This window comes from Chaetodon auriga, chromosome 19 (assembly GCF_051107435.1).
Source record: "Chaetodon auriga isolate fChaAug3 chromosome 19, fChaAug3.hap1, whole genome shotgun sequence".
In the NCBI taxonomy this organism is placed as follows: Eukaryota; Metazoa; Chordata; class Actinopteri; order Chaetodontiformes; family Chaetodontidae; genus Chaetodon; species Chaetodon auriga.
The window spans coordinates 22,859,887-22,886,497 of NC_135092.1; the positions used below are offsets into that span (position 1 = coordinate 22,859,887).

At 47.8% G+C, this 26,611-nt stretch overlaps 1 protein-coding gene across 1 annotated transcript; it reads left to right on the plus strand.

Moving 5' to 3' along the window:
* Window positions 1-4,383: 4,383 nt before the first annotated feature.
* xpo7 (exportin 7) lies at window positions 4,384-26,278 on the plus strand. Its single transcript, XM_076757942.1, has 28 exons — window positions 4,384-4,435; window positions 8,507-8,653; window positions 9,342-9,435; window positions 10,273-10,439; window positions 10,540-10,605; window positions 10,688-10,792; window positions 11,598-11,763; window positions 11,974-12,047; window positions 12,136-12,255; window positions 12,340-12,486; window positions 12,620-12,792; window positions 13,233-13,426; window positions 13,721-13,826; window positions 14,223-14,358; window positions 15,558-15,631; window positions 15,765-15,845; window positions 16,184-16,247; window positions 16,331-16,439; window positions 16,821-16,927; window positions 17,081-17,169; window positions 17,265-17,372; window positions 18,791-18,873; window positions 19,459-19,673; window positions 19,805-19,943; window positions 20,028-20,185; window positions 20,562-20,660; window positions 20,746-20,873; window positions 23,683-26,278. The coding sequence occupies exons 1-28, from the start codon at window positions 4,403-4,405 to the stop codon at window positions 23,774-23,776; spliced, it is 3,276 nt and encodes a 1,091-aa protein (XP_076614057.1). The 5' UTR covers window positions 4,384-4,402; the 3' UTR covers window positions 23,777-26,278.
* Window positions 26,279-26,611: the final 333 nt, after the last annotated feature.

The window sequence follows — 26,611 nt, forward strand, 5'->3', positions numbered from 1 at the left end:
CCCCCCACGTCTGCTGATGATTTCCTCGCATGTGTCGCTCTTCTTTTCCTCTTCACTTCCATTTCCTCTCCTCTGTTTACCCTCCATCTCCTCTCAGACACCCACACCTTTGCTTTCAGGCTCTCTTCTTCCACTCTCTGCTCTAAACGCTGGTTTTTCTTCCTCTTTCATCATGTCTTTGTTTCCTCCTCATCCTCTCGCCCTGTTTCTGTCTCTGTGTGTTTTACCCACATGTAGAAAACAGCTGACTTTCATCTTCACACTCCGTCTTTGTCTGCTGTGTCGTCTCTGTGGCAAACAGCATCCTGCAGAGACGCTTTGCTTTAAGTAATGACCCAGCAGGTGTGTGTGCGCACACACACACACACACACACGCACACACACACACAGATAACCATACAGAGGTGGAAAACGTACTCAGATCCTTACACAGTGTAAAAATACTCTGTCACAAGTAAAAGTCCTGCATTTCAAATCTTACCTATAGAATTACAAATTTGATGACTGGATTAGTATTATTGATGCATTCATGTGTTCATGTTGCTGCTGGTCACTTTATTTACTGCTGTATTCAGAATATAATAATATTTAATACTCTCAATCTGCAAAGTAACTAAAGTAGTCAGATGAATGTAATGGAGTAAAATGTTACTTTCCTCCACTGCAACCATGAATCTGTGTTTGAGAAAATGTGACAGAAACATATTATTCTGTGTGTGTGTGTGTGTGTGTGTGTGTGTGTGTGTGTGTGAGACACACACTGATGTACCTGATACTATACTGCCCCCTGTAGGACAGGTTGTGTCTCAGAGGTGGAGGAAGCACTCACATCCTTCACTGCAGTAAAAGTACCATCAACACAGTGAAAATACAGACGTCTTCTCAGCTTCATGCAGTAAAAGTACTGTTGTGCAGTACTTTTGGACTCTGTGACTCTCTGTGTCCTGAAGCATCGATGTCAGACAGAAACAACAGATCACCTGCACCAGGCTTACCTGTCTGTAGCTCACCTGCGTGTCAGCCTGCTCATCGTAAACAGGAATGTGTGTTTAAGTCCTGATGCTGACAGTCAGCTGTTTGGGCCTCAATGAACTGAGTGTGTGATTGGCTGCACTGAGCAGTGACATCGCGACTGATGAAGAGGAGTTCCGTGTTGCTTCAGCAGTAAACTGTCGATGGACGTCAGATCGTCTCCACGTCCCTGAATTCACTTTCCTTCATCGTTCAGAAGAGCAGAAGAAGATTTCTCTCTCAGAATATTTGAGGTCAAATCGTTCTCAAACGACGACCTGATGAAGATCTTCTGTCGGTTCCTCACACGTTCCAGCGGGACGGACGGTTTCTGTCTGTGCTTCCTGCAGCTGAACTCAGTGACTGGTGAAACGGAGGAGTTCAGTATTTCCAGTGAAACTCAGCCTCTCACACACACTTCAAAGAACACAAGTATTTTCAGCTTCGCCTCATTGACTGAGAGCGAGGAGAGGCTGTGAGTGATGATGACACGCAGCCGAGCGGCGTGATGCTGCAGAGCATCAGGCCGGCGTCAGCAGAAGGTCAGCGGTAAGTGCACCACTTTACAGCTTTTTACCAGCTGGTGAGAAAAGGCCAGAGCTCTACTGAGGCAGCTTCCTGCGCTGAGATGATCAGATGACTGCAGTGACGGCGCTCCACACGCCGCCGAGATCAGCGGCCTTCAGCGACGGGCGCAGCTCACAACGGGAAGCTCTTTTCATTTTCAGCCATTTAGGACGATTTGAAACAGAAAATGCAGAAAAACAAGCAGACGGTTGAGAGAGCGCCACCTGCCGAAGGATAGTGGGTAGAACCTCTGCATGAGGCGACTTTTAATGTTTGTTCTTAAAATTTCAGACGACCACAAAGACACACAAAATGACCAATGACGTCATTCTTGTAGTCTTCATTATTATTAGAACAAATGATAACTCCAAGTGTCATTATTGTCATTATTACACACACGTCAAACAAAATGAACGTGTTAAACCACAGTAAATCCTCTGTGAGTGTTTTGTTCAGAGGAAACAGTCAACGTTTGCTCCAGTGCAGTAATGAAACTTTGTATTTCACTGCCTTTACTTCCTTATTGTTTAAATAATAATAAAAGATTTGAAAATCCATTTACCTGCTGGTATTTTTCATTTCCTCAGACCTTTTTAAAACCTGACATGTAGAGTTATGAGGTGGTGAATCTAACCTTTGACCCAAACAAAACACTGAACATTAAACATTGTCATTACATCATCCACTTCCGGTTCTGTCAGCTCGCGTGACTGCTGATTTATTTTGAAAGTCGTCACAGGAAGTGTGTGTGCTCAGACTGACGGGTGTTCGCTGCCCTCCAGTGGCCATAGTGAGGAACTACAACACTACATTTACCACAGTTCATGTTAAATTTGTAAGAAATTAAAATACAGTGAATACAAGACGAGCTCAATGATTTAATCTTTAATCGATTAGTTTATAGACAGACAATCATTTTTCATGCAGAAACATTTCATGGTTCCAACATCTCACATGTGGGGATTTTGCTTGTAAATATTGTTTGTTTGTTTGTTTGTTTGTTTGTTTGTTTGTTTGTTTTTATAATTGATTGAATGAATTATGATGGCTGGACTAAAACATCGCTGTGACGGGAATTGTATTGTAAGAGATGTTTTACAATGGGATATCAGTACTTTCACCTCAGAAAAGGATCTGAATTCCTCCACTTTATACAACCGTGTATTCTAGGTTTTTTCTAGGTTGCGGGTTTTTCTAGGTTTCATCAGCCGATTTTTCTCGAAACAATCGAAGAAAAACCTGCTTAACGGTCTCCATCGCAGCCGACTGCTCCACCCGAGGAGCGCATGTCTGTGGAGGCGGTGCCGCATGTACATGTGTCACAGCTGCATTTTTTCCGAGGAGCACTGAAACGCACCACGGATACAGGCCGCTCCGACGTTCTGCTGTTCGCCGCGAACACCGCGCGATCATCGCGTCGTTGAAGAGTCACTGAAATAAGACGTTTCTGTTTGTTATTTGTGTGTTTGCTGAAGCGGACGAACGAGCATTTTCACGTCTGCTTTGTGTTCACATTCAAAGACTCTGTTTGAATGGGAACTTCCTGCTTACGCGCTTTCAGTTTCTCTCTACTTCCGGAACAAGAAGCGCACGCTGCTGCAGGGAAAACAACGTGTCGCCCTCTGGTGGCGGAGAGAAACGTGACAACATGAGATTCAGTGAAAGCAGAATGAGTTGAAGCTTCAGAGACAATAATCTCACTAAAACAGGTGATTTCTCAGATGAGCTTCTGGAGAACATGATGTCAGTTCACTGCAACACAAAGAAAATACAGAGAAAACCAAACAATTCACGCACATTATGAAGCCAAATAAAGAATCTAATGTTATAACAAAACTATAGAACAAACAATAATTTAAAAAGACAAGTGAGAAAAGGAATACTAAAAATAAGCAGTGTGGTAAACTCCTCAATTCTTATTATCTTTTTCGATTTTTTACTATATTAGATCATATTTTACCGGCAGATATTCAACCCATCTTGCATAAATATTCCAAAACTATTTGACCATCTTGAAAAGTGGAAATGTTCTAAAAATCTACAGCAAAAAAAAGTGTCATGATTTGATATCAGCTTCACAAAATATGACAATACAATATGAAACTTGTTGTGGAGGACTTCTGCGAATTGTTTTAAAATGGATTTCTGTATTTTTTTTTTCCATCTTGATTTTAATAATATTAGTTTTAGAGAAGCTCAGTGACCATGTTATTGTCTTCTGTCATCACAAGCTCAGAGGTACACATGAAAGCAGCTTGCAGAGAACAAAAGGACAGACGTTGAGGGAAGGAAAAGGGATGGAAATACCTCAATTACAACATTATATTCCTTTAAGTTTTTTAAGATTGTTTTCTTTGAAGATTACTGTACATATGTTTTTGTACTTCTGCTGATGCTGTGACATTTACATCAGTATGGCATCAATTTAAAAAAAAAAGGATTTTATGCATCCAATATCAGAAAACAAGACATGTGGAGGAAATATAGTGGGATTTTTTTAGGTGACTATTTTCTAACATTTTGTCGACTTTCATCAATCATTTAACAAATAATCAGCAGATTAATTGATGCTGAACATAGCTGATAGTTGGTGCCATGTTTATGAACGAAGTCGTCCTTTTGTCATTTACAAATATTCATCGTGGCGTGTTCCCAGTGTGTCACTGATTGTGGTGTGTTGTTGTGAGTATTACACCCTCTGAGGTGTTCACAGGTAAGCCTCGTGTCAGCAGCCTGAAATGAATGAGCCGTGCAGCGCCGAGGGGCCGCCAGCAGGGGCGCTGTTGTCACTTTCCATACCCATAAGCGGGGGAGTGAGAGGTGCATGAAATGGAGAAAAATGGCGGATCATGTGCAGGTAAGCAGAGGTTTCATGTTTTTGTAACCGACAGTTTATCCTCGAGCGTGAAAATGAGTGTGACGGCGGATTCGGGCGCTGCGGCCCCGGCGCGGAGCCTGTGTGAGGCCGCTGCGCGCAGGAGGCGGCAGCGTTTAGGCTGTCGGCGGTAAAAGAAAGGATGTGGCTGCTGTGTTGACTTGTGGCCTGCTGTCATTGCTCGGGCTGGCTTCTTGCAGTTAGCTTGTGTTAGCTGCGAGGCTGATTTCAGGCTCGAAACCGAAAACAAAAGCCAGCGAGCCTCTGGGTTTTGCCCCGTATTGTCCCCGTTGTTCGTGTCCTTTGAACGCACACCGTCGCGGGCACAACGGCGCGTTTTATCGGCGGATTTCACTGAAGTAAACAATAAAACAAACGGGTGGCCGCGGACGAGTACCTGTCAGGCTAACACGAGCTGGTCCACTGTCAGTTTGGCGCCAGTGAGCCTCACAGCCTGGACGTTACTCATGTTAACAACCAACACTTTGGTTTATTCTGCAACACTTTGCGTCCAAAGGTCGAAATTTATTTATTTGTGGTTCTGTTGTGCTGAAGGTAGCCGACCCTCTAGCTAGCTATGCTAACGTTAGCTTCAGCCCAAACGTCAACTTCTCCCGCCCGAGTCCGTTTGAAAACATGATTCGGTCGGTGTCAGAGTTTGGCTGGAAAAGCGGCTCCATGGCGGTGGCCGCTGTCACCGTGTCGGATATCGAAAGCGTTGACCCGAGGGCGCCGAATGATTTACCTCCGTGTTGTTATTGTGCGTAACTAAGCAGTGCTGTTTTGTTTAGCTAGCCTGCTGTAAGCTAGCTGCTCCACGGTCCGCACTGGACACATGTTTGGAAATAACTGCCGCACACAGCCGACAAGATGCATCGATTCCAGTTAAACTACGAGAATTTTCTGTCCTGCTCACGTTTCCCTCAGTTACCGGGTGCTCCTCCATGATGTTCCCAGAAAGCCCTCACAGTTCAGTGTGAAAGCTAACTTCAGGCGCCCTGTTATTGTTGCACTGCTAGCTTGTGCTGTTGTGTAGCTTTGAATGCGGCAGCTACGAGGGATTATTGAGAGCAGTAACTTTATTTGAGCATCCATAACGTCCCGGACTGAAGCAGTTTGGACGTCAGGTGAACTGATCGGACTCTTGACCGCAGTCGTGGAGAACATGAGCAGCTTTAGCCTCCATGCTGGCCGCGGAGCAGCCGCACCGAGCTGGGCAGCATGGAGGCTGCAGCGCTGACATTGACACCGAGCCTCTGGACCCGAGCCAAACGAGCTGGATTATAATGGTTTGTCACATGAGCTCCAAAGAAAAGGTCGTGATGTGATTGTTAAAGATACTCTTCAATAAGGTCATCATTTACATCCTTTTTTTTATGTTTTTAACAGGTTTTTACTGTATTTAAGGATCATCAAAGCATCGCAGTGAAGGATGACATTAACTGACTTAAATGCAGCTACAGACTGATTTTATTATCAGTTAGTCTGCTGATTGTTTTCTCTGTCAGTCCATTATTTGTTCTGTAAAACATCGGAAAACTGAAAAATCACATTTTTCACATCATGACTTGTCAGAGTTTTAAAGGTGGCGTCTTCAAATGTCTTCTTTTATCCAACCAGCAGCTCAGGAAACTGAAGATATTCAAGTTACTGTGAAAATCAAGAAATTTCAGAAGCTGCAAACGACACATTTACTTGAAAAATAACTAAAACGATTCACTGTTATTGAAATTGATGCCAGTTCTCTATCAGTGGTATTAATCAATTAGTTCATGTGTTCATCTCCTTCATCCTTCATGTGTTCAAAGTGGTGAACTCGCTCCATCCTCTGTGATCGACTGAGTCTTCCCAGGATGCCCCTTTCATACCCAATCATGATCCTCTCACCTGTCACCAATCAACCTGTTTACCTGTGGAATGATCCAAACAGGTGTTTTTGGAGCGTTCCACATCTTTCAGTCTGTGAAACGTGTTGCTGCATCAGACTCACAATGAGAGATATTTACAGAAATCAATGAAGCTGATGAGGAGGAACATTAAACATATTGACTTTGAGCTGATTTCAGGTCAGTTTATGATCAGATCGGGTGATCACTTCCTGTTTTGTTTCGGTGTTGACGGCATTCAGTTGTGTAAAATTCGATCAGTGGTTTTAGTGTCAGATATTCTGTTGTGGGATCACTTCCTGTTCTTCTCTGCTCTCTGTCACGTCGTGATGGACGGATGAAGCTTTTCTTTCTGTTTGTGTTGAAGCACATTTGAAGCGTCTGAGCTTCAGATGCAAACACAGTGACGTCTGCTGGTGTGCAGAAGCTACAGCAGCCGGTCAGGACTCAACATGTCTGATTTTAATACTTTCACTGTCACTGTGGAGCAGTGCAGAATCACATGGAGATGATCTTCGTCGGTAGAATCATTGATCCTCGTGTTTTCCTTCATGTTCAGATGAGGACGCTGATCAGTGTCTCTGTGTCTTTCACAGTTGACCCACAGTGGCAGTAATGGTTAGCTGTCGAAGTAAAAACACCATTTTTTAAGTGAAACTTCCAAACGTTTGATGTTTCCAGGCTCTCAGATGTCAGAACTTTGTACATTATCAGTGTGCAGATCGTACAGGTGAAGAATCGTGTTTCTGAATCCGTTCACACGTTTTGTTCCTCGTTATGTTGGTCTGTTAACAAACCGTTCGATGAATAATCAACTGCAGCTGAACACGAGCGTCGTTCACTCAGGCAGACGAGTGAAACGCAGCAAACTTTGATTGATTGAACATTTGAAAAGCTGCACGGAAACAGACTAATGATCAATAAACACTTTGATCTGCTCCCTGTTTCTGAATATTCAGTGTTTCATGTGGAGGCTGAATGCTGAGTCATGCGTTCGTGAGGTGAAGCACCTTTACAAAACCAGACAAACGGTCGAACGTGTAGAAGCCGAGGTGAGACTCTTTTTTCTTTTTTAGACTGATCTGATCTGCTGTAGCGTGGCTCCACCTCTGAGCTCCACCTCTGAGCTCCACCTCTGGATGTCTTACAGCTCGGGCTGATGAAGCTCTGTGAGTTTGGCTCCATCAGGTGCAGCAGATGGCAGGCGAGCAGACGGCGTTTGGTGCTGAGCTCTTATCTGAGGCCAGCAGAGCTTCACGGGCGTGACGCGACGCTCCGTCGTACCTGCTGCAGATGATGCTGCTCCTGCTCACCTGTGCTCACCTCCCCTCAAATGCGCTGACTCTGCACACGCCGATGAGTGCTCCTCCACGGCCCCCACCCGCCACCTCCTCCACCTGTCCTTTAACCCGCCGGTGCCTCCATTTTGAATGCATCAGTGCCCGTGACTAAGCATGACTCGGCACTTTTCCTGCCGGCCACATGAATGAACTTGATATCAATAAATGTATGAGTAAACGTCTGGCCCTCCGCCCTGAATGTGGACATGTATGAGAACGAGCTCGTGTTTCATTGGATGTTCAGAAACAAACGATGGCATCCGTGAATCATGTGACTGAACACGGACGTGTGGAGGATGAGGAGGCTCTAACCTTCCTCACAGTCACACATGAAGTGAACGGACGTGTCTGATCAATAAATCGACCAGTCGTTGATGATGGAAAGCAGTCGATTATTATTGATTATTTTCATAATGAATAATTTCAGTTGTTTTCATTTCAAACGTTTCCTCGTTCCGCCTCTTAAACGTCTGGATTGGCTGCTTTTCTTCTTCATTTATAACAGTAAACAAAGTGTCTTTGGGTTTTGGACAAAAGAGGACGTCACGTTGACCTCTGACGAGCATTTCTCACATTTTTTTGGCACTTTAATTTTCACGTTTTTCCAAAATAGCCTGAGCTGAGAGCATCGGGCGAATAATCAATGAGTGCAGCGTCTCGTGTCTGTGCAACATTTTTTGTCTTCTGTAGTAAGCATGTTTGTGTTTTTTGACTGTTGGTCAGATGAACCAGTTGGTGAGATCATGTGATTGCTGTCTCTTCTTCTTGTGCTTGCTGGCCTGTGGGTCACTGATAAGCCGCCGTCTTCCTCCTCTCTGCTTATCTAGGGCCTTGCCCAGCTGGAGATCCTGTGTAAGCAGCTGTACGAGACCACCGACACCGCCGTCCGACACCAGGCAGAGAAGGCTCTGGTGGAGTTCACCAACAGCCCCGACTGTCTCAGCAAATGTCAGCTTCTGCTGGAGAGAGGCAGCGTGAGTCCAGCGCTCCTCACCACACAAATCCTCAGTATTCAGTACTGTACTCCAGGAGAAGTACTGCAGTATCACCAGCCAGCTGTGACAGCTCCTGTGTGTCTGTTACAGTACTGGATTATTAGCACAGTGACACAAACCTTATGAGCTCATAATGCAGCAGTTAGAGAAGTAGCATTGGAGTATAAGTAGTAGGAGTACACTGATCCAGTATTTTCAGTATCAGCTGAGTATCAGAGCTCCACTTCACTGTGGGATGGATGGGCTCAGCTTTATGTGAGGAAACGTGATTTGATGATGATGATGATGATGATGATGATGATGATGATGATGTCCTTCACAGTAAAAGTCTGCATGTTCTGCCGGAAAGTACTTCACGACTTGAAGAGTTTTACTGTGACTCATTTACGTAATGACGTAAAGCAGGATGGTAGAAGATCAGAAACATCTCTGTGGTCTGGATGAAACCTCTGTGGAGTCTTTGAACAGCTGCTGAAACATTTCATTGAGCTGAAGTTCACTGTGTACTGTGAGAGTGAAGTACACGTGTTAGATACCACTCAGAAAACAGCAGTAGACACAGAGGCTTCATTAGTTCCTTTTCCTTTGCTCAACAAACTGAAAATGTTCATAAGACGGATGTCAAACGTGGTGTTCTTCTAACGTGCTGTGTTTCCTCTCTCGTCAGTCATCGTACTCTCAGCTGCTTGCGGCCACCTGTTTGTCTAAACTGGTGTCTCGAACCAGCAACCCTCTGCCCCTCGAACAACGAATCGACATCCGTGAGTATCTCCGTCTGTCGGCCAGCAGAGCCTCCATCACGCTCTGAGTTCTCTCACGGCCTCTGAATCGGGCTCGGTGGGAGAACTGAGGGCGGATGCTGAATGTCCAGGTTCTTTAGTGGCGTCCACGTGGAGCCTCTTAATCCTCAGACGTTCAGCCTGGTTGAACACACAGAATTTAGTTTGACTAACAAAGAAATCCACAATAACAGGAAATGTGAGCCAGTCTGCTCCAAAAAATGAACATGGGGAACCTTGCATAAGATATGACTGACTGTCATTGATCAGACAGACAGCTGGACGCCAAAAGACGCCACGAACCTGAAAGACCCCTCGACCGTCTGAAGGTCGAGTGACGGGGCCGTTCTGTCTTTCTTCTCAGCGGCCTGCAGTTTCTTCATTCCATGTGATTATTAACCTGCTCTGGTTGTACACCGAGGAACCTGAAGGTGTTAATAAATGACAAGCAGGTGGAGCAGCAGCTCCCTCTCCACCTTTTCAGTGGCTGAACAGAGCTGCATGTTCAGCAGGCTGTTGGTCCGTCGGTCACTTCCTGTTGCTCAGCGTTGTTTAATCGTGTCGTAGAATAAAGTTAATGAAATTAGAAATGACCCGATCCTGCAGCACCGTCAGCCTCAGACGGAAATCTCCACATTCTGTTTGTCCTCCGTCATGTCGCTGTGTGTCACAGCTCATTCAGCTGTTCCTGCTCTTCAACAGGAAGTGGGCAGCTGAGCGCAGCGTGTTAACAGAGTCACAGTTCACTGTAAGCTGTTAGAACGAGTGCTCAGGTGTGCGTTCGCTCTCGTCACGCTGTCGTTGTTCTGTGGCGTTCAGGGAACTATGTGCTGAATTATCTGGCCACGCGGCCGAAGTTGGCGGCATTTGTGACCCAAGCTTTGATCCAGCTGTACGCCAGGATCACCAAGCTGGGATGGTTCGACTGTCAGAAGGATGACTACGTCTTCAGGAACGTCATCGCTGATGTCACACGCTTTCTACAGGTGCGTGTGTGTGTGTGTGTGTGTGTGTACGGGCGCGCTTGTGTGTGTGTACATGTGTGTCTAAGCTCGTCACTGACGTGTGTGTGTGGTGTGTTTACAGGATAGCGTTGAACACTGCATCATAGGGGTCACCATCCTGTCGCAGCTGACGAATGAGATCAATCAGGTAGGTTGGCGTCTTCTCTGCGGCGTCCTGTCGTCTCCTCTGTCTGGGCGTCGTGTTAAAACGCCGTCTGTTTCCTCCTCAGGCGGACACGACGCATCCCCTGACCAAACATAGGAAGATCGCATCCTCGTTCAGAGATTCCTCCCTCTTCGACATCTTCACGCTCTCCTGCAACCTCCTCAAGCAGGTACGGCTGTTTCCGTGGCAACCATCAAACAAAACGATGAAGATCAACCATCAACCACAGTCCGATCAATCACACTCTGATCAATCGGGTGTTAAATCAGGATCATTGTTTACTTGATGGAACATTTTTTCACTGAGCAGAAAGTAAACAAACTGACTTCACATCCGTCCACTCACATTCACATAGTGCAGGGTGGGTTACTTCCTTTCAACTTCAAAATAAAAGCATCTCTGACTGTAACTCATACGCTCTTGAAACGATCCATATTAATACTGAGTTATTACTGTTCCTCATTCATTCTGACAGATTTACAGTAAATAATTTAAATATTATGTTTTATGAACATTTTAAACAGCTAAACAACGTGAATTGCTTTATTTAATTAAGTGCAACCTGAAGTCACATTCAGTGCTGTTAAAAAAACAGAATCAGGACGTCCTGATCAGATCTTCAGGGAGCTGTGTTTGACGGTTTGATAGCTGCCTGCTGTCTTATCAAAGAAGAGTTTTAGTCCCACTTTCAGATTAAAGGATTGTCTCATTGTGTCGTGCAGAGAGCAGCTGATTCTACCACCTGACTAAATCCCGAGCCGCCGCTGAGCTGCTCTCACTGTCCTATTAAAATAATTCCACTCAGCAGACGTTTTAAAGCTTAATTGCTGACAGAGCGTGACCTCCTGTAACCGTCTGTGGATCACGTCCGTTTATGACACTATGACAGAATAAACAGCAGATCAGGATTTGATGGACTTTAAAGACATAAGCTCGGACAGAGAACGTGTTGCTGAACGTCTGTTTGTTTTCAGGCTTCGGGGAAGAACCTGAACCTGAACGATGAGTCTCAGCACGGTCTGCTGATGCAGCTGCTCAAGCTCAGCTACAATTGCCTCAACTACGACTTTATAGGAACTTCCACAGACGAGTCGTCGGACGACCTCTGCACCGTTCAGATCCCCACGTCATGGAGATCAGGTATCTGCATGTGCTCAAGTCCTGGATCCAGTGTTCGGCTCTTTGGACTGTTGGTTTGACAAATAAGACTGTTAAAGAGATCCCTTTAGGACATTAGAGCTGTTTTTCACCATTTCCTGACGTTTGTGGACCAAAGGAAGACTCGTCGTCGGTGGAAACGGTCGTGAAGCTTCTGCTGACGAGTTCTTCTGTTTGCTTTCTTTCTTGCAGCGTTTCTCGATTCCTCCACTCTGCAGCTCTTTTTCAATTTATATCATTCCATCCCTCCATCCCTCTCCCCATTGGTAAGTGTGATGTTCTCGATGTCGCGACAGCACGTGCAGACTGAGGTGTGACGCCTCCTGTTTGACAGCGACTGTGTTTGTGTGGCAGGTGTTGTCGTGTCTAGTTCAGATCGCCTCCGTCAGGAGGTCTCTCTTCAACAACGCAGAGCGAGCAAAGTTTCTTTCACATTTGGTGGACGGAGTTAAGAGGATACTAGCAAACCCACAGGTCAGTCACACACCTGCCTCACACACACCTGCTTCACACACTTTTGTCCCTCTGTGTGTTTGACGCGGTCCGTGTGTGTTTCAGTGTTTGCCCGATCCGAATAACTACCACGAGTTCTGTCGTCTGCTGGCGAGGCTGAAGAGTAACTACCAGCTGGGGGAGCTGGTCAAAGTAGAAAACTACCCCGAAGTTATTCGCCTCATAGCCAACTTCACCGTCACCAGTCTGCAGGTGAGTGTTCATACCTGTGCTCTTTCAGCGGTTCACCCTCATGGAAGGCTTTTAGGATTGAAGTGAAAGTAAGATGAACTCAGGTAGTCGTCAGTGCTCACCTGTCACCTGTGCGCCTCCTCCTGTGTGTCAGCACTGGGAGTTTGCCCCCAACAGTGTTCACTACCTGCTGAGTCTATGGCAGCGCCTTGCGGCATCGGTCCCTTACGTCAAAGCCACCGAGCCTCATCTGCTGGAGACCTACACCCCAGAGGTCACCAAGGCCTACATCACGTCACGGCTGGAGTCGGTCCACGTCATCCTCAGGTCGGGACCAGCAGCTTGAGCCAGTTTGAACCAGTTTGAACCAGTTCAAGATGTTCAGTCAGATCATCATCTTCTGTCTCTGTGTACTCGATTACTCTCTCAAGTCATGGGTTGTAGTTTTTTGGGGAGTTGCTGGTCACACAACTCATAGCAACCTCACTGCAACAACAAGACTTTCAGTCTGAGTGAATCAAGCAAACGATGTGACGTGTTATCAGTCAGCTTTAGAGTGCTGAGTCAGGCTAGCTGTTCCCCCGTTTCCTGTCTTTATGCTAAGCTAAGCTAGCTTGCTGCTCGCTCTGTCTTCATATTCAAAGCAATGCATCAGCAAAGACAGTAAACGTGGATGTGAACATGCAGGGTTAGGGTTAGAGCGAACGTGTTTGTCAGAGCTCCAGAAGACGCCAACTAAACAAATGTGCGACGTGTTGACTCCACAGAGATGGTTTAGAAGACCCCCTGGACGACGCCGGCCTGGTCCAGCAGCAGTTAGACCAGTTATCCACCATCGGGAGGTGTGAGTACGAGAAGACTTGTGCTCTGCTGGTCCAGCTGTTCGACCAGGCGGCTCAGACCTACCAGGAGCTGCTACAGTCCACCAACTCCAGCGCCGCTGACATCACCGTGCAGGAGGGTACGAGCACCGCTCCAAGGGACATGAACTGATAATTGATTGTATTTGGAAACTTTCTGGTTCTGATTATTGTTTGACATGATATGACAAACAATGTTTTTCAGCTTTTGTAGCAAATGCTTTAATTATACTTTAGAAATAATGCAGACGTGATCCACTGAGTTACTGCCCACTTTAGTTCCTTCAGCTTTTGGTAGAAGTCGCGTTGTGGCTGCTCGGTTAGCAGATGACCTGAAACTGATTTTGTTTTTAGGACGGAAACGTCACACTAACGTTACCTTCCTCCCTCTGCAGGTCGGTTGACGTGGTTGGTCTATATAATCGGCGCCGTAATCGGTGGGCGGGTGTCGTTTGCGAGCACAGATGAGCAGGACGCCATGGACGGAGAGTTAGTCTGTCGGTAAGAACTCAAGAACGTAAGAGAGTCATCCAGTTAAAGACCCTGAAAACATCATGATACCCAGAGAAACAGAAGTTTTTAGAAGTTTATCTCGCTGGTTTGGAAAAGTTTTTTCATGCTTTTATTTTCCGAGGTAAAAGTGAGTTCTGGCCATATGAATCTTATTCAACACCAAAGTGGAGTCATCAGCAAAGAAAAGCACATTTTCAGCATTGACTTAGACTCCAGGCAGAGGCCCAGAACGCTGCCCTGTGGGACTCCACATGTTCTAGACGCAGATTTAGATCATTGACATGCTGATGAAGTCGCTCTACATGGTGGACATGTCTGTCTGACGTGGGATGGATGTTTGTTCAGTGTTCTGCTGTAACTGAAGAACTGACTTCATGTCTTCAGGGTGCTCCAGCTGATGAACCTGACCGACTCTCGGCTCGCTCAGGCCGGCAACGAGAGGCTGGAGCTGGCCATGCTCAGCTTCTTCGAGCAGTTCAGAAAGATCTACATCGGTGATCAGGTGCAGAAATCATCAAAGGTAAACACAACCTTTCAGCGTGCTGCTGTTGAGAGTCGCTGACTGTGTCCGCCGTGTTGAATTAACCCTGGCCTGGCTTCACAGCCTGCTGCCCCCCCGCCGTCAGGAACCCTGTTAGCGGGGGCCACGTTGGTGGGGCTGAGCAGGTCTTTTGTCCTGGGCGCTGACTGCAGCACTTTCTACAGACACACAGTCTCAGTCTGCTTCCACTGGTGTGTTTTCATTGTTGGCTGGACGTGTTGGACGGTGCGGCGGTTCGTGCTGACCGACCAACTGTTTCTCTTTGTTCCGAGCAGAAACTGCAAAATGTGACGTCCCAGATAAGTGTTCCACCGTAGAAGCTGTAGACACGTGACCCTCTGGTTTGGTGTTCGCTCCCCGACCCCTCAGGTTCATCGCAGAAGTAGAATCAGACCGGCAGATTTCCCAAAAACCTCACAGTCACTAACAGCAGAAACTCTGTACGCAGAGCTGCTGGAGCCAGAATACGATGGACCAGTGTGAGATGTTCTCTGTTCTCTCCAGCTTTAGAGGACCAGTCCTCTGAGTGAATTTGGATACTTCTTAGGAGATGATACCAAACCAGGACATGGACCAAGTTTCTAAATCCGGATTATGATGTTTACATATGCAGCACGCAACCGGGATGCTCCAAAGACCTGATCGTAGTCCTCCTGTAAACATGCTAAAGATGCTCAAACAGTGCAAACACAAGCAGAACCAGAACCAGAACCTCACAGGTTCTTAAAGTCTGAGGTCACGAGGAGCTGCAGGTTCAAGTGTGTTCACTCAGTACAGTCGACATGATCAGCAGCATTAGAGGCGCCGTCGGCCCGTTTCCTGTTAGCTTAACCCTCCAGATCTCTATCTGCACGCCCGTCTCCTCGTGCTTCCTGTGTCTCTGCTGAGTCCACGCTGACGTACGAAGAGCTGACAGATGTGTTTCACTGGAGGTCAGCTGCTCCTCTGGATCCCGTCCATCAGTCCTCTCAGATCCACCTGATGTCTGTGAAAAACACAGTTCAGTCCCTCCAGCTGCAGCTCAGCGCTTCAGCTGAAGAGCGTCTGCAGGTCAAAGAGTCTGATGGACGAGTGGAACCAAAGCAGCTCATCACTGTCCTCTGATAACATGAGTGTGTGTGTGTGTGTGCGCGTGTGTTCAGCACGCTGACGCAACTGTGTGTTTGTGATCGTTGCAGCTTTATCGACGACTATCAGAAGTTCTGGGGTTGAATGACGAGACGATGGTACTCAGTGTCTTTATCGGGAAAATGTGAGTAACGTTTATTTTCATTCATCATCAGACGTTGAATACTTGTTCATGCTCTGTCAGTCAAAGGTGTGTGTGTCCACACAAACAGAGACAAAGACACGACGTCGCCGTGAACATCTTTTCTGTCTTTCAGCATCACAAACTTGAAGTACTGGGGCCAGTGTGAACCAATCACCTCCAAGACGCTCCAACTACTGAACGACCTGTCTTTAGGATATCCTTGATTTACCTGAACCTGCACGCTCGTGTGCGTCCACTCAGTGTACAGAGGAGGAGGAGGAGGAGGAGGAGGAGGAGGAGGAGTACTCACATCCTCTCAAGTAGAAAAGTCCTGCATTCAAGGAAATCAAAATATATTTAAAGTACCAAAAGTAGAAGTACTCATGATGCAGAGAGGCCAGTTCAGAGTGATTTTTTACATTATTTTAATAAAACACCGCCACAGGTTTTCTCTCCTCCACCTTCGTCACGCTTTAGTTTTCAGGTCTGACAGTAAGCTGGACCTTGAACGCAGCACGTTTGAGTGTTCTCCTTGACTTCCTGTTGGTTCACGTACAGCAGCGTGAGGAAGCTGGTGAAGCTCAGCGCGGTCCAGTTCATGTTGAATAACCACACGGTGAGTTCGACCTGACGCCTCGCGCGTCCTAAACACACTTCTTATTCCAGACGAGCCGTTTTTAACATCCGTGTCTCCGTCAGAGCGAGCACTTCTCCTTCCTGGGAGTCAACAACCAGTCGAACCTGAGCGACATGCGCTGTCGGACCACCTTCTACACGGCACTGGGACGCCTGCTGATGGTGGATTTAGGTAAACACACGTTTCATTGGCTGCTGCTCTGGACGCTGTGAGACTGTCAGAGCGATGAAGACGTGTTCCAGAGGAGCTGATGTGTTTGTCTGTTCAGGGACGTGAAACTGATCACGACGCCAGAATTACGTCAAGTCTAAGATAAGACTTTATTGACACTGACCACAGACAGGCAGGCCGTGGGTGTGGCTCAGGCTGTTTGCTGATTGGTCAGAGTTTGCAGGAAGTAAACGCTGTCAGGCCTCGTTGCTCTGTCCGAGGTGAGGTGAAGCCGGCGAGCAGGCGTCATATGACACGTTACGGCGAGCACGAGGGGCGATGGAGTGAGTGAGTGAGTGAGTGAGTGAGTGAACTGAGCGTCATGTCTGTGTGTCTGTGCAGGAGAGGACGAGGACCAGTTCGAACAGTTCATGCTGCCTCTGACGGCTGCGTTCGAAGCTGTCGCTCAGATGCTGAGTACAAACACCTTCAACGAGCAGGAGGCCAAGGTGACGCATGCACGAGCACACACACACACACACACACACACACACTCTTTGTAAACCACGCTGGTCCACTGAAACAGATCAGGAAGTCGTTTTCATCTCTTCTCGGACGCGTGTTTTATTCTGACGGGTTTCTTCTTCTGCTGTTTCCTGTAGAGGACTTTGGTGGGTTTGGTCCGAGACCTTCGAGGCATCGCGTTCGCCTTCAACGCCAAGACGAGCTTCATGATGCTGTTCGACTGGATGTATCCTTCCAGCTGACTGACCTCAGATCTGTCTGACAGGAGACTGAAGCTGAGAAGTTCATTGTTCATGGTGAAGGTCTTTAACCCCCCCGCAGATATCCAGCCTACATGCCCATTCTGCAGCGAGCCATCGAGCTCTGGTACCACGACCCAGCATGCACCACGCCCGTCCTCAAGCTCATGGCCGAGCTGGTTCACAACAGGTAAATGTGCTCGGTGTGCAGGTGTTACCTGTTCAGCTGTTACACCATCACATCTCAAACTTTAGAAGGTCGGGTTTGACCTGTGGGTGGAGGAACAGCAGCGAATGGGGACGCTGCCCGCGCTCCATAAATATGGCCACAACATCTGCTGCTGAGCAGTTGGACAGCAGGTGGATTCATCAGTGCATCAAAGATCTGTCATCACGAAGTCCAGTGATTGGTCAGGTTTTTGACTGACAGCTGTCAGAACAGCATAAACGAGTTTGTTTTAACAGCAGAGTTTTCACGTTCAGAGTGAGACATCTCTTCTGTGTGACCCTCAGGGTTTGTCTCTGGTGTGTCTTGTGTCTTTGTCCTTCCTGTTTCGTGTCTTTGTCCTCTGTCCTTCATGTGTTTTGTGTCTTTGTCCTCTGTCCTTCATGTGTTTTGTGTCTTTGTCCTCTGTCCTTCATGTGTTTTGTGTCTTTGTCCTCTGTCCTTCCTGTGTTTCGTGTCTTTGACCTCTGTCCTTCATGTGTTTTGTCTTTGACCTCTGTCCTTCATGTGTTTTGTGTCTTTGTCCTCTGTCCTTCATGTGTTTTGTGTCTTTGTCCTCTGTCCTTTATGTGTTTTGTGTCTTTGTCCTCTGTCCTTCATGTGTTTTGTGTCTTTGTCCTCTGTCCTTCCTGTGTTTCGTGTCTTTGACCTCTGTCCTTCATGTGTTTTGTGTCTTTGTCCTCTGTCCTTTATGTGTTTTGTGTCTTTGTCCTCTGTCCTTCATGTGTTTTGTCTTTGACCTCTGTCCTTCATGTGTTTTGTGTCTTTGTCCTCTGTCCTTCATGTGTTTTGTGTCTTTGTCCTCTGTCCTTCATGTGTTTTGTGTCTTTGTCCTCTGTCCTTCATGTGTTTTGTGTCTTTGTCCTCTGTCCTTCATGTGTTTTGTGTCTTTGTCCTCTGTCCTTCCTGTGTTTCGTGTCTTTGACCTCTGTCCTTCATGTGTTTTGTGTCTTTGTCCTCTGTCCTTCCTGTGTTTTGTGTCTTTGTCCTCTGTCCTTCCTGTGTTTTGTGTCTTTGTCCTCTGTCCTTCCTGTGTTTCGTGTCTTTGACCTCTGTCCTTCATGTGTTTTGTGTCTTTGTCCTCTGTCCTTCCTGTGTTTTGTGTCTTTGACCTCTGTCCTTCATGTGTTTTGTGTCTTTGTCCTCTGTCCTTCCTGTGTTTCGTGTCTTTGACCTCTGTCCTTCATGTGTTTTGTGTCTTTGACCTCTGTCCTTCATGTGTTTTGTGTCTTTGTCCTCTGTCCTTCCTGTGTTTCGTGTCTTTGACCTCTGTCCTTCCTGTGTTTTGTGTCTTTGACCTCTGTCCTTCATGTGTTTTGTGTCTTTGTCCTCTGTCATTCCTGTGTTTCATGTCTTTGACCTCTGTCCCTCTGTCTCTGTAGGTCTCAGAGGTTACAGTTCGACGTGTCCTCACCAAACGGCATCCTGCTGTTCAGAGAAACCAGCAAGATGATCACCACCTACGGTAGGGACAGACTGCTGTGTCCTCCATGTTAACGTGCTGCCTGGTGACGTATGGAAGCCCAAAGTGATCAAAACTAAATGAAGACAAACTTCACTACATGTAGAATAAGACGTCACAGGATGAGCTGCAGTCGTTATATTTAACGTGTCGATCAGAGCTGGACTGTGTCTGTGAGGCTGATGTCTTTAGGAGAAACAAAGACGTTTTACAATGTGGAAACCGAGCTGTGAGCGCCCTCTGGAGGACGGAGGACGTGATGGAGGACGTGTTTCTAAATGAGCTCAAACCTCACGTTGTTTGAAGAAAACCTGCAGTATCAGAAAACTTTGAAAAGTCATGAAATATTCTTAAATTTGACTTTGAAGTTTGAATTTCCACATTTTGTCTCATTTCATTCAAATGTCTTTTAGTTTCTTTTTGTCAAAGTCCACACACACACACACACACACACACACACACACACACACACACACACAGCTCACCTGTATGTGTGGTCTTAACTTTGGTTAAATGATCTGTAAAAGCTTTAAATTCGACTCGTATCAGACGAATCAGCGATGAAACGTTTCGTCTTCCTTCGTGCAGGAAATCGTATCCTGACTCTGGGAGAAGTCCCGAAGGACCAGGTGTACGGGGTGAAGCTGAAGGGGGTCAGCGTGTGCTTCGCCATGCTGAAGGCGGTGCTCAGCGGAAACTACGTCAACTTCGGGGTCTTCCGTCTCTACGGCGACGACGCTCTGGACAACGCCTTACAGACCTTCATCAAACTGCTGCTGTCCATCCCCCACAGCGACCTACTGGTACGTCCTCTGACACTGGTCCGCTCATTGATCTGCACAGCCAGTCGATCGTCAGAGTCCATGATAGATTTATGGTTTTGATCACCCTAACCTGAGCCCCCCGTCCCGTCCCCCGCCCCCCGTCCCTGCAGGACTACCCGAAGCTCAGCCAGTCCTTCTACTCTCTGCTGGAGGTGCTGACTCAAGACCACATGAACTTCATCGCCAGTCTGGAGCCTCACGTCGTCATGTACATCCTGTCTTCAATATCGGAGGGACTCACTGCGCTCGGTAAGACGCTCACAGGTCAAAGCTCGGACTGGAGGTACGTGCACAGGGTGCTCCTTCTTACATCTGTGTGTGTGTGCGTTTCAGACACGATGGTGTGCACGGGCTGCTGCTCCAGTCTGGACCACATCGTGACCTACCTGTTCAAGCAGCTGTCGCGCTCCACCAAGAAGCGTCCCACTCCGATGGCGACGGACGATCGCTTCCTCCACATCATGCAGCAGCACCCAGAGATGATCCAGCAGGTCAGAGATCAGCTGACGCGCTGCTGTCTGCAGGCCGGTTGGCGGGACGTGTCCTCCTTCATGGACGTTACTGTGACGTTCAGTGTTTCACAAAATGTGCACAAAGTGTTGTTTTAGAAAACCATATTAACACTTTCAGCTTCACAGTAAAGGTCCACCTTTACATTCCAATGCTTTTATTGTGAAGCACATGCAGGAAGTGATGAGTAACAGCGGAAGCTCAACGCATCAGATCAGTGCATCCCTTCATGCTGTGTTCAGGGATATGTTGCATTCAAGGACATGTGACATTCAGTCCATGCTGTTCCAGCGACCTGTTGCATTCAGGGACATGATGCATTCAGGGACACATTAACTTGTGCTGTTTGTTGTGCAGATGCTGTCGACGGTGTTGAACATCATCATCTTCGAGGACTGTAGAAACCAGTGGTCAATGTCTCGACCTCTGTTGGGTCTCATCCTGCTCAACGAGAAGGTAAACATGACACCTGGTGTGTGTGTGTGTGTGTGTGTGTGTGTGTGTGTGTGTGTATTAACACACACGTCTCTGTGTCCTGCAGTATTTTGCTGACCTGAGGAACAGCATCGTCAACAGTCAGCCTCCAGAGAAGCAGCAGGCCATGCACTTATGTTTCGAGAACTTGATGGAGGGAATAGAGAGAAATCTACTAACGAAGAATCGAGACAGGTGGGTCTCACAGGTGGAAGACAGGACGCACCTGAAACACTGAAACTGTGACCTTTAATTAATGCAGACAGAAGATCAAAGTTTGTGTATGAACTCATCAAACTTTAACCTTTAATTTAACTCAGAATGTGACATGAACAAATGAAACGTGGACATCTGTCTGTCCTCACCTGTCCTCGTCTATCTGTCTTTGTCTGTCCCTCCTGTCCTCGTCTATCTGTCTTTGTCTGTCCTCACCTGTCCTTGTCTATCTGTCTTTGTCTGTCCTCCCCTGTCCTCGTCTATCTGTCTTTGTCTGTCCTCACCTATCTGTCTTTGTCTGTCCTCGTCTGTCTGTCTTTGTCTGTCCTCACCTGTCCTCGTCTATCTGTCTTTGTCTGTCCTCGTCTATCTGTCTTTGTCTGTCCTCCCCTGTCCTCGTCTATCTGTCTTTGTCTGTCCTCGTCTGTCTGTCTTTGTCTGTCCTCACCTGTCCTCGTCTATCTGTCTTTGTCTGTCCTCGTGTCTGTCTTTGTCTGTCCTCACCTGTCTGTCTTTGTCTGTCCTCACCTGTCCTCGTCTATCTGTCTTTGTCTGTCCTCCCCTGTCCTCGTCTATCTGTCTTTGTCTGTCCTCGTCTGTCTGTCTTTGTCTGTCCTCACCTGTCCTCGTCTATCTGTCTTTGTCTGTCCTCGTGTCTGTCTTTGTCTGTCCTCACCTGTCTGTCTTTGTCTGTCCTCACCTGTCCTCGTCTATCTGTCTTTGTCTGTCCTCATCTATCTGTCTTTGTCTGTCCTCATCTGTCTGTCTTTGTCTGTCCTCACCTGTCCTCATCTATCTGTCTTTGTCTGTCCTCACCTGTCCTCACCTATCTGTCTTTGCCTGTCCTCACCTGTCCCCACCTGTCTGTCTTTGCTTGTCCTCACCTGTCCTCGTCTATCTGTCTTTGTCTGTCCTCATCTATCTGTCTTTGTCTGTCCTCCCCTGTCTGTCTTTGTCTGTCCTCACCTTTCCTCATCTATCTGTCTTTGTCTGTCCTCACCTGTCTGTCTTTGTCTGCCCTCACCTGTCCTCGCCTATCTGTCTTTGCCTGTCCTCGCCTGTCTGTCTTTGTCTGTCCTGACGTGTCCTTGTCTGTCTGTCCTCACCTGTCTGTCTTTGCCTGTCCTCACCTGTCCTCGTCTGTCTGTCTTTGCCTGTCCTAACCTGTCTGTCTTTGTCTGTCCTCACCTGTCCTGACCTGTCCTCGTCTGTCTTTGTCTGTCCTAACCTGTCCTCACCTGTCTGTCTTTGTCTGTCCTGACCCGTCCTCGTCTGTCTGTCCTCACCTGTCCTCACCTGTGTGTCTTTGCCTGTCCTCACCTGTCCTCGTCTGTCTGTCTTTGCCTGTCCTAACCTGTCTGTCTTTGTCTGTCCTCACCTGTCCTGACCTGTCCTCATCTGTCTTTGTCTGTCCTAACCTGTCCTCACCTGTCTGTCTTTGTCTGTCCTGACGTGTCCTTGTCTGTCTGTCCTCACCTGTCTGTCTTTGCCTGTCCTCACCTGTCCTGACCTGTCCTCGTCTGTCTTTGTCTGTCCTAACCTGTCCTCACCTGTCTGTCTTTGTCTGTCCTCACCTGTCCTCGTCTGTCTGTCTTTGCCTGTCCTGACGTGTCCTTGTCTGTCTGTCCTCACCTGTCTGTCTTTGCCTGTCCTCACCTGTCCTCGTCTGTCTGTCTTTGTCTGTCCTGACGTGTCCTTGTCTGTCTGTCCTCACCTGTCTGTCTTTGTCTGTCCTGACGTGTCCTTGTCTGTCTGTCCTCACCTGTCTGTCTTTGTCTGTCCTGACCTGTCCTCGTCTGTCTGTCCTCACCTGTCCTCGTCTATCTGTCTTTGTCTGTCCTCACCTGTCCTTGTCTATCTGTCTTTGTCTGTCCTCCCCTGTCCTCGTCTATCTGTCTTTGTCTGTCCTCACCTATCTGTCTTTGTCTGTCCTCGTCTGTCTGTCTTTGTCTGTCCTCACCTGTCCTCGTCTATCTGTCTTTGTCTGTCCTCGTGTCTGTCTTTGTCTGTCCTCACCTGTCTGTCTTTGTCTGTCCTCACCTGTCCTCCTCTATCTGTCTTTGTCTGTCCTCATCTGTCTGTCTTTGTCTGTCCTCACCTGTCCTCATCTATCTGTCTTTGTCTGTCCTCACCTGTCTGTCTTTGCCTGTCCTCGCCTGTCTGTCCCCACCTGTCTGTCTTTGTCTCTCCTCACCTGTCCTGACCTGTCCTCGTCTGTCTTTGTCTGTCCTAACCTGTCCTCACCTGTCTGTCTTTGTCTGTCCTGACGTGTCCTTGTCTGTCTGTCCTCACCTGTCTGTCTTTGTCTGTCCTGACGTGTCCTTGTCTGTCTGTCCTCACCTGTCTGTCTTTGTCTGTCCTGACGTGTCCTTGTCTGTCTGTCCTCACCTGTCTGTCTTTGTCTGTCCTGACCTGTCCTCGTCTGTCTGTCCTCACCTGTCCTCGTCTATCTGTCTTTGTCTGTCCTCACCTGTCCTTGTCTATCTGTCTTTGTCTGTCCTCCCCTGTCCTCGTCTATCTGTCTTTGTCTGTCCTCACCTATCTGTCTTTGTCTGTCCTCGTCTGTCTGTCTTTGTCTGTCCTCACCTGTCCTCGTCTATCTGTCTTTGTCTGTCCTCGTGTCTGTCTTTGTCTGTCCTCACCTGTCTGTCTTTGTCTGTCCTCACCTGTCCTCCTCTATCTGTCTTTGTCTGTCCTCACCTGTCTGTCTTTGCCTGTCCTCGCCTGTCTGTCCTCACCTGTCTGTCTTTGTCTGTCCTCACCTGTCCTCACCTGTGTGTCTCTGCAGGTTCACTCAGAACTTGTCCGTGTTCAGGAGGGAAGTCAACGACAGCATGAAGAACTCGACATACGGCGTCAACAGCAACGACATGATGAGCTGACATTCCACACAGAGGAGTCTTACCCCGCTGCAGACAGAGCTCACCCCCCCCTCGCTCCTCCTCGGCCTCCCTCCCTCGCCCCTCCCCGCATCGGCCTCCCCCCTCCCCCCCTGGGCCCGGATGCCCGGGGATCATCTCCCCCCGACACGACGTCCGGGATCGTCGATGAACTCCGGCGAACGGCCCCCGCCCGGCCCCCGCCCTTTTTGATATAAACATATATAAATATATACAGATCTATTTTAAAGCGATGGTCTGACCCATCTGGCTGACCAATCAGCGGAGGGGTCAGGAGGTCAGAGGGAGGGGGAGTCGCATGTCCGAGCACTCTGAATCACTCGCGGGAAGGAGAGAGCGCCGCCGAGGCGAGAGGGGCGGGGGGGGGGGGCGAGAGGGGACGAGCGCCGGTAAACGTAGTAATCCGCTTCTGCCTGCCTTGTATAGAAAACACAAACCAGTGTACATTTCTTTTGGTAACATTTTGAACATGTTTATAATGATCGACTTTAAACACAGAGATGAGTGGAGGCAACACGAAACACAAAAAAACAGTGTGATTGAGCTTTTTACAGTGTAGTGAGTTAGTGCAACTGTCTGTCTGCGGGGGGAGCGCGGGGAGGGGGGGCGACGGGAGCGATGAAGAGGAGGAAGAGGAACACACTAACAGGCAGGGAGAGGCAGAGCGTCCATGTTGTACATTTTCCTCCAGTCTCTGGTTGATCCGATGTAAATAACCACGTCCCTCACAGGCTTTAAAGGACACGCCTGCTGCTTTTCAGCCTCATCGTCCCGCTGGCGTCTTTTCTGGCGCCGCGTCGCGCTCGATTTGGGAAACGAGACTTCGTCCGAACGTCGTGTTTGTGAAAGAAAAGCTGAAAGTTTTCGATCCGCGGCTCAAACGAAACAGCTCAATCTCTCTCTGTTACAGGCTACGTTAGCAGGTCCAGCTGCATTGTGGGTAATGTAGGCAGCAGGTTTTGATGAAGGAGAATGTGTGGAATAAAAAAAAAGACTCATATACTACCCACAATGCAACAGGGCCGCAGACAGGTGGTTTGTTATGCTAGTAGCGGCTAATGTAGCCTGAAGCACAGGTGAGCTCTAATCCGCTTACTTTAACTCTGGTTCTGGAATGGTGATGGATGTATTTTAATAGTCTGACATTTTATAAATTTACTGGGTGGAAACTTCTGAAACTCTCCAGAAATTTGAAGCAAAGATTAGAGGACAACACACGACTGAAGGTAGCTCCTGTATTTACTGACTGAGCAGCTAACAAGCCACAGCTAACAGCTAGCAGCTAACGACCCTCAGCTAGCAGCTAACAACCCACAGCTGACAGTTAGCAACTAACGACCAACAGCTAGCAGCTAACAACCCAGAGCTAGCAGTTAGCTGCTAACGACCCACAGCTAATGACCAACAGCTAGCAGCTAACGACCCACAGCTAACAGTTAGCAACTAACGACCCACAGCTAGCAGCTAACAACCCAGAGCTAGCAGCTAGCAGCCTGCTTTCTGTTTCATCTGCAGAAACTGTTTGTATTTGCTGATTTTTTTCTCGTCGTTTCTAAAATAAAAACCAGTTCATCATCCAGAATTCAAATGTTTTGTCCGACAGTCCAGAACCAAAGAGAGAAACTTTACGATTTGACAGCTATAAGCAGCAAAACGACTTCCTGTCCTCGATTAATCGGCTCTTCGGTTCCTCGCTCTGAAAACAGAAGCGTTGGGTTTCGTGACGTTCGTCCTGAGTCTCTGCGTTCAGACCCGGAGCCCGGACGGACCCAGTGATGAGGCTGAAAACCATCAGAACTTCGCTTTACACGTTCCGGTGTGGTCGTGCACACACCTGCTTGTCTCCGCGATCATGGCGGGCGTGTAAACGACGTGGTCACAGCTACGTTTCCCCTCTGGTAGGCCGGGTGCAGGTCCACCATTTAGTTTACACTCTGGATTCCTGGACCAGGCTTTGGGACTGCCCCCCTTTAGGTCCTGCAGCGGAGTCTTTTTGGTGTGTGTGTGTGTGTGTGTGTGTGTGTGTGTGTGTGTGTGTGTGTGTGTGTTTGCGTGTGTGCTTGCGTGTGTGTTTGCGTGTGCGTGTGCGTGTCTCATGGTGCTGCGAAGCCGTGACGGAGCTCAAACAGCCGAGGTCTGTGCCACCGTACAGGACGATGATGATGGAGCTCCTTGAAGGATCCGGTCTGGGTTGAGGATCTGAAGTCTTGCGTCGACCTCTGGTCCAATCAGAACAGTGTAAAAAGAAGCTGGAGTCTATTAGCAACTTGTGTTACTCTCTCCGATGTTGCTGCTAACTGTTTGTGACAACTAGCTCATTTCTAACACGTCAGCACTCGCGGATGTTTCTCGACCTTCAGTTTTGGTTCGTGTCCTGATGTGAATGTGTTGGGTCCATAGAGTGAGTAGCTGTTTGAGTTGTTTGGATGTCTGCTACATATAGTGTAAGCTTTGTGACTGCAAATAAACCTCATTGATTTTTAACACGCTGCCTTCCTCCCTTTGTTCACGCACTGATTCAGGAGGCAGCTGCAGCAGGGCGTGACGCACCTGAGTGAAGCTCACCTGAGTGAAGCTCACCTGAGTGAAGCTCACCTGAGTGAAGCTCACCTGTGTGAAGCTCACCTGTGTGAAGCTCACCTGTGTGAAGCTCACCTGTGTTCTCTGACCAACTCTGAACATCAGTAACTGAGCCGATGACATCACTGAAATTATGACAGACGTTCATGACTGATACACATACAGAGGTAAAAGTACTTATACTGCAGTGTACAAATCCTCTCCGAAGTCTTGAATTCAAAATGTTAAAGTACAGAT

Excerpts from the sequence above, each read along its gene's own strand:
- xpo7 (XM_076757942.1), top strand. The coding sequence starts at position 4,403 with ATGAAATGGAGAAAAATGGCGGATCATGTGCAG. Across the intron at positions 13,427-13,720 it reads TGACATCACCGTGCAGGAGG|GTCGGTTGACGTGGTTGGTC; the intron begins GTACGAGCACCG and ends CTCCCTCTGCAG. Across the intron at positions 13,827-14,222 it reads GACGGAGAGTTAGTCTGTCG|GGTGCTCCAGCTGATGAACC; the intron begins GTAAGAACTCAA and ends TCATGTCTTCAG.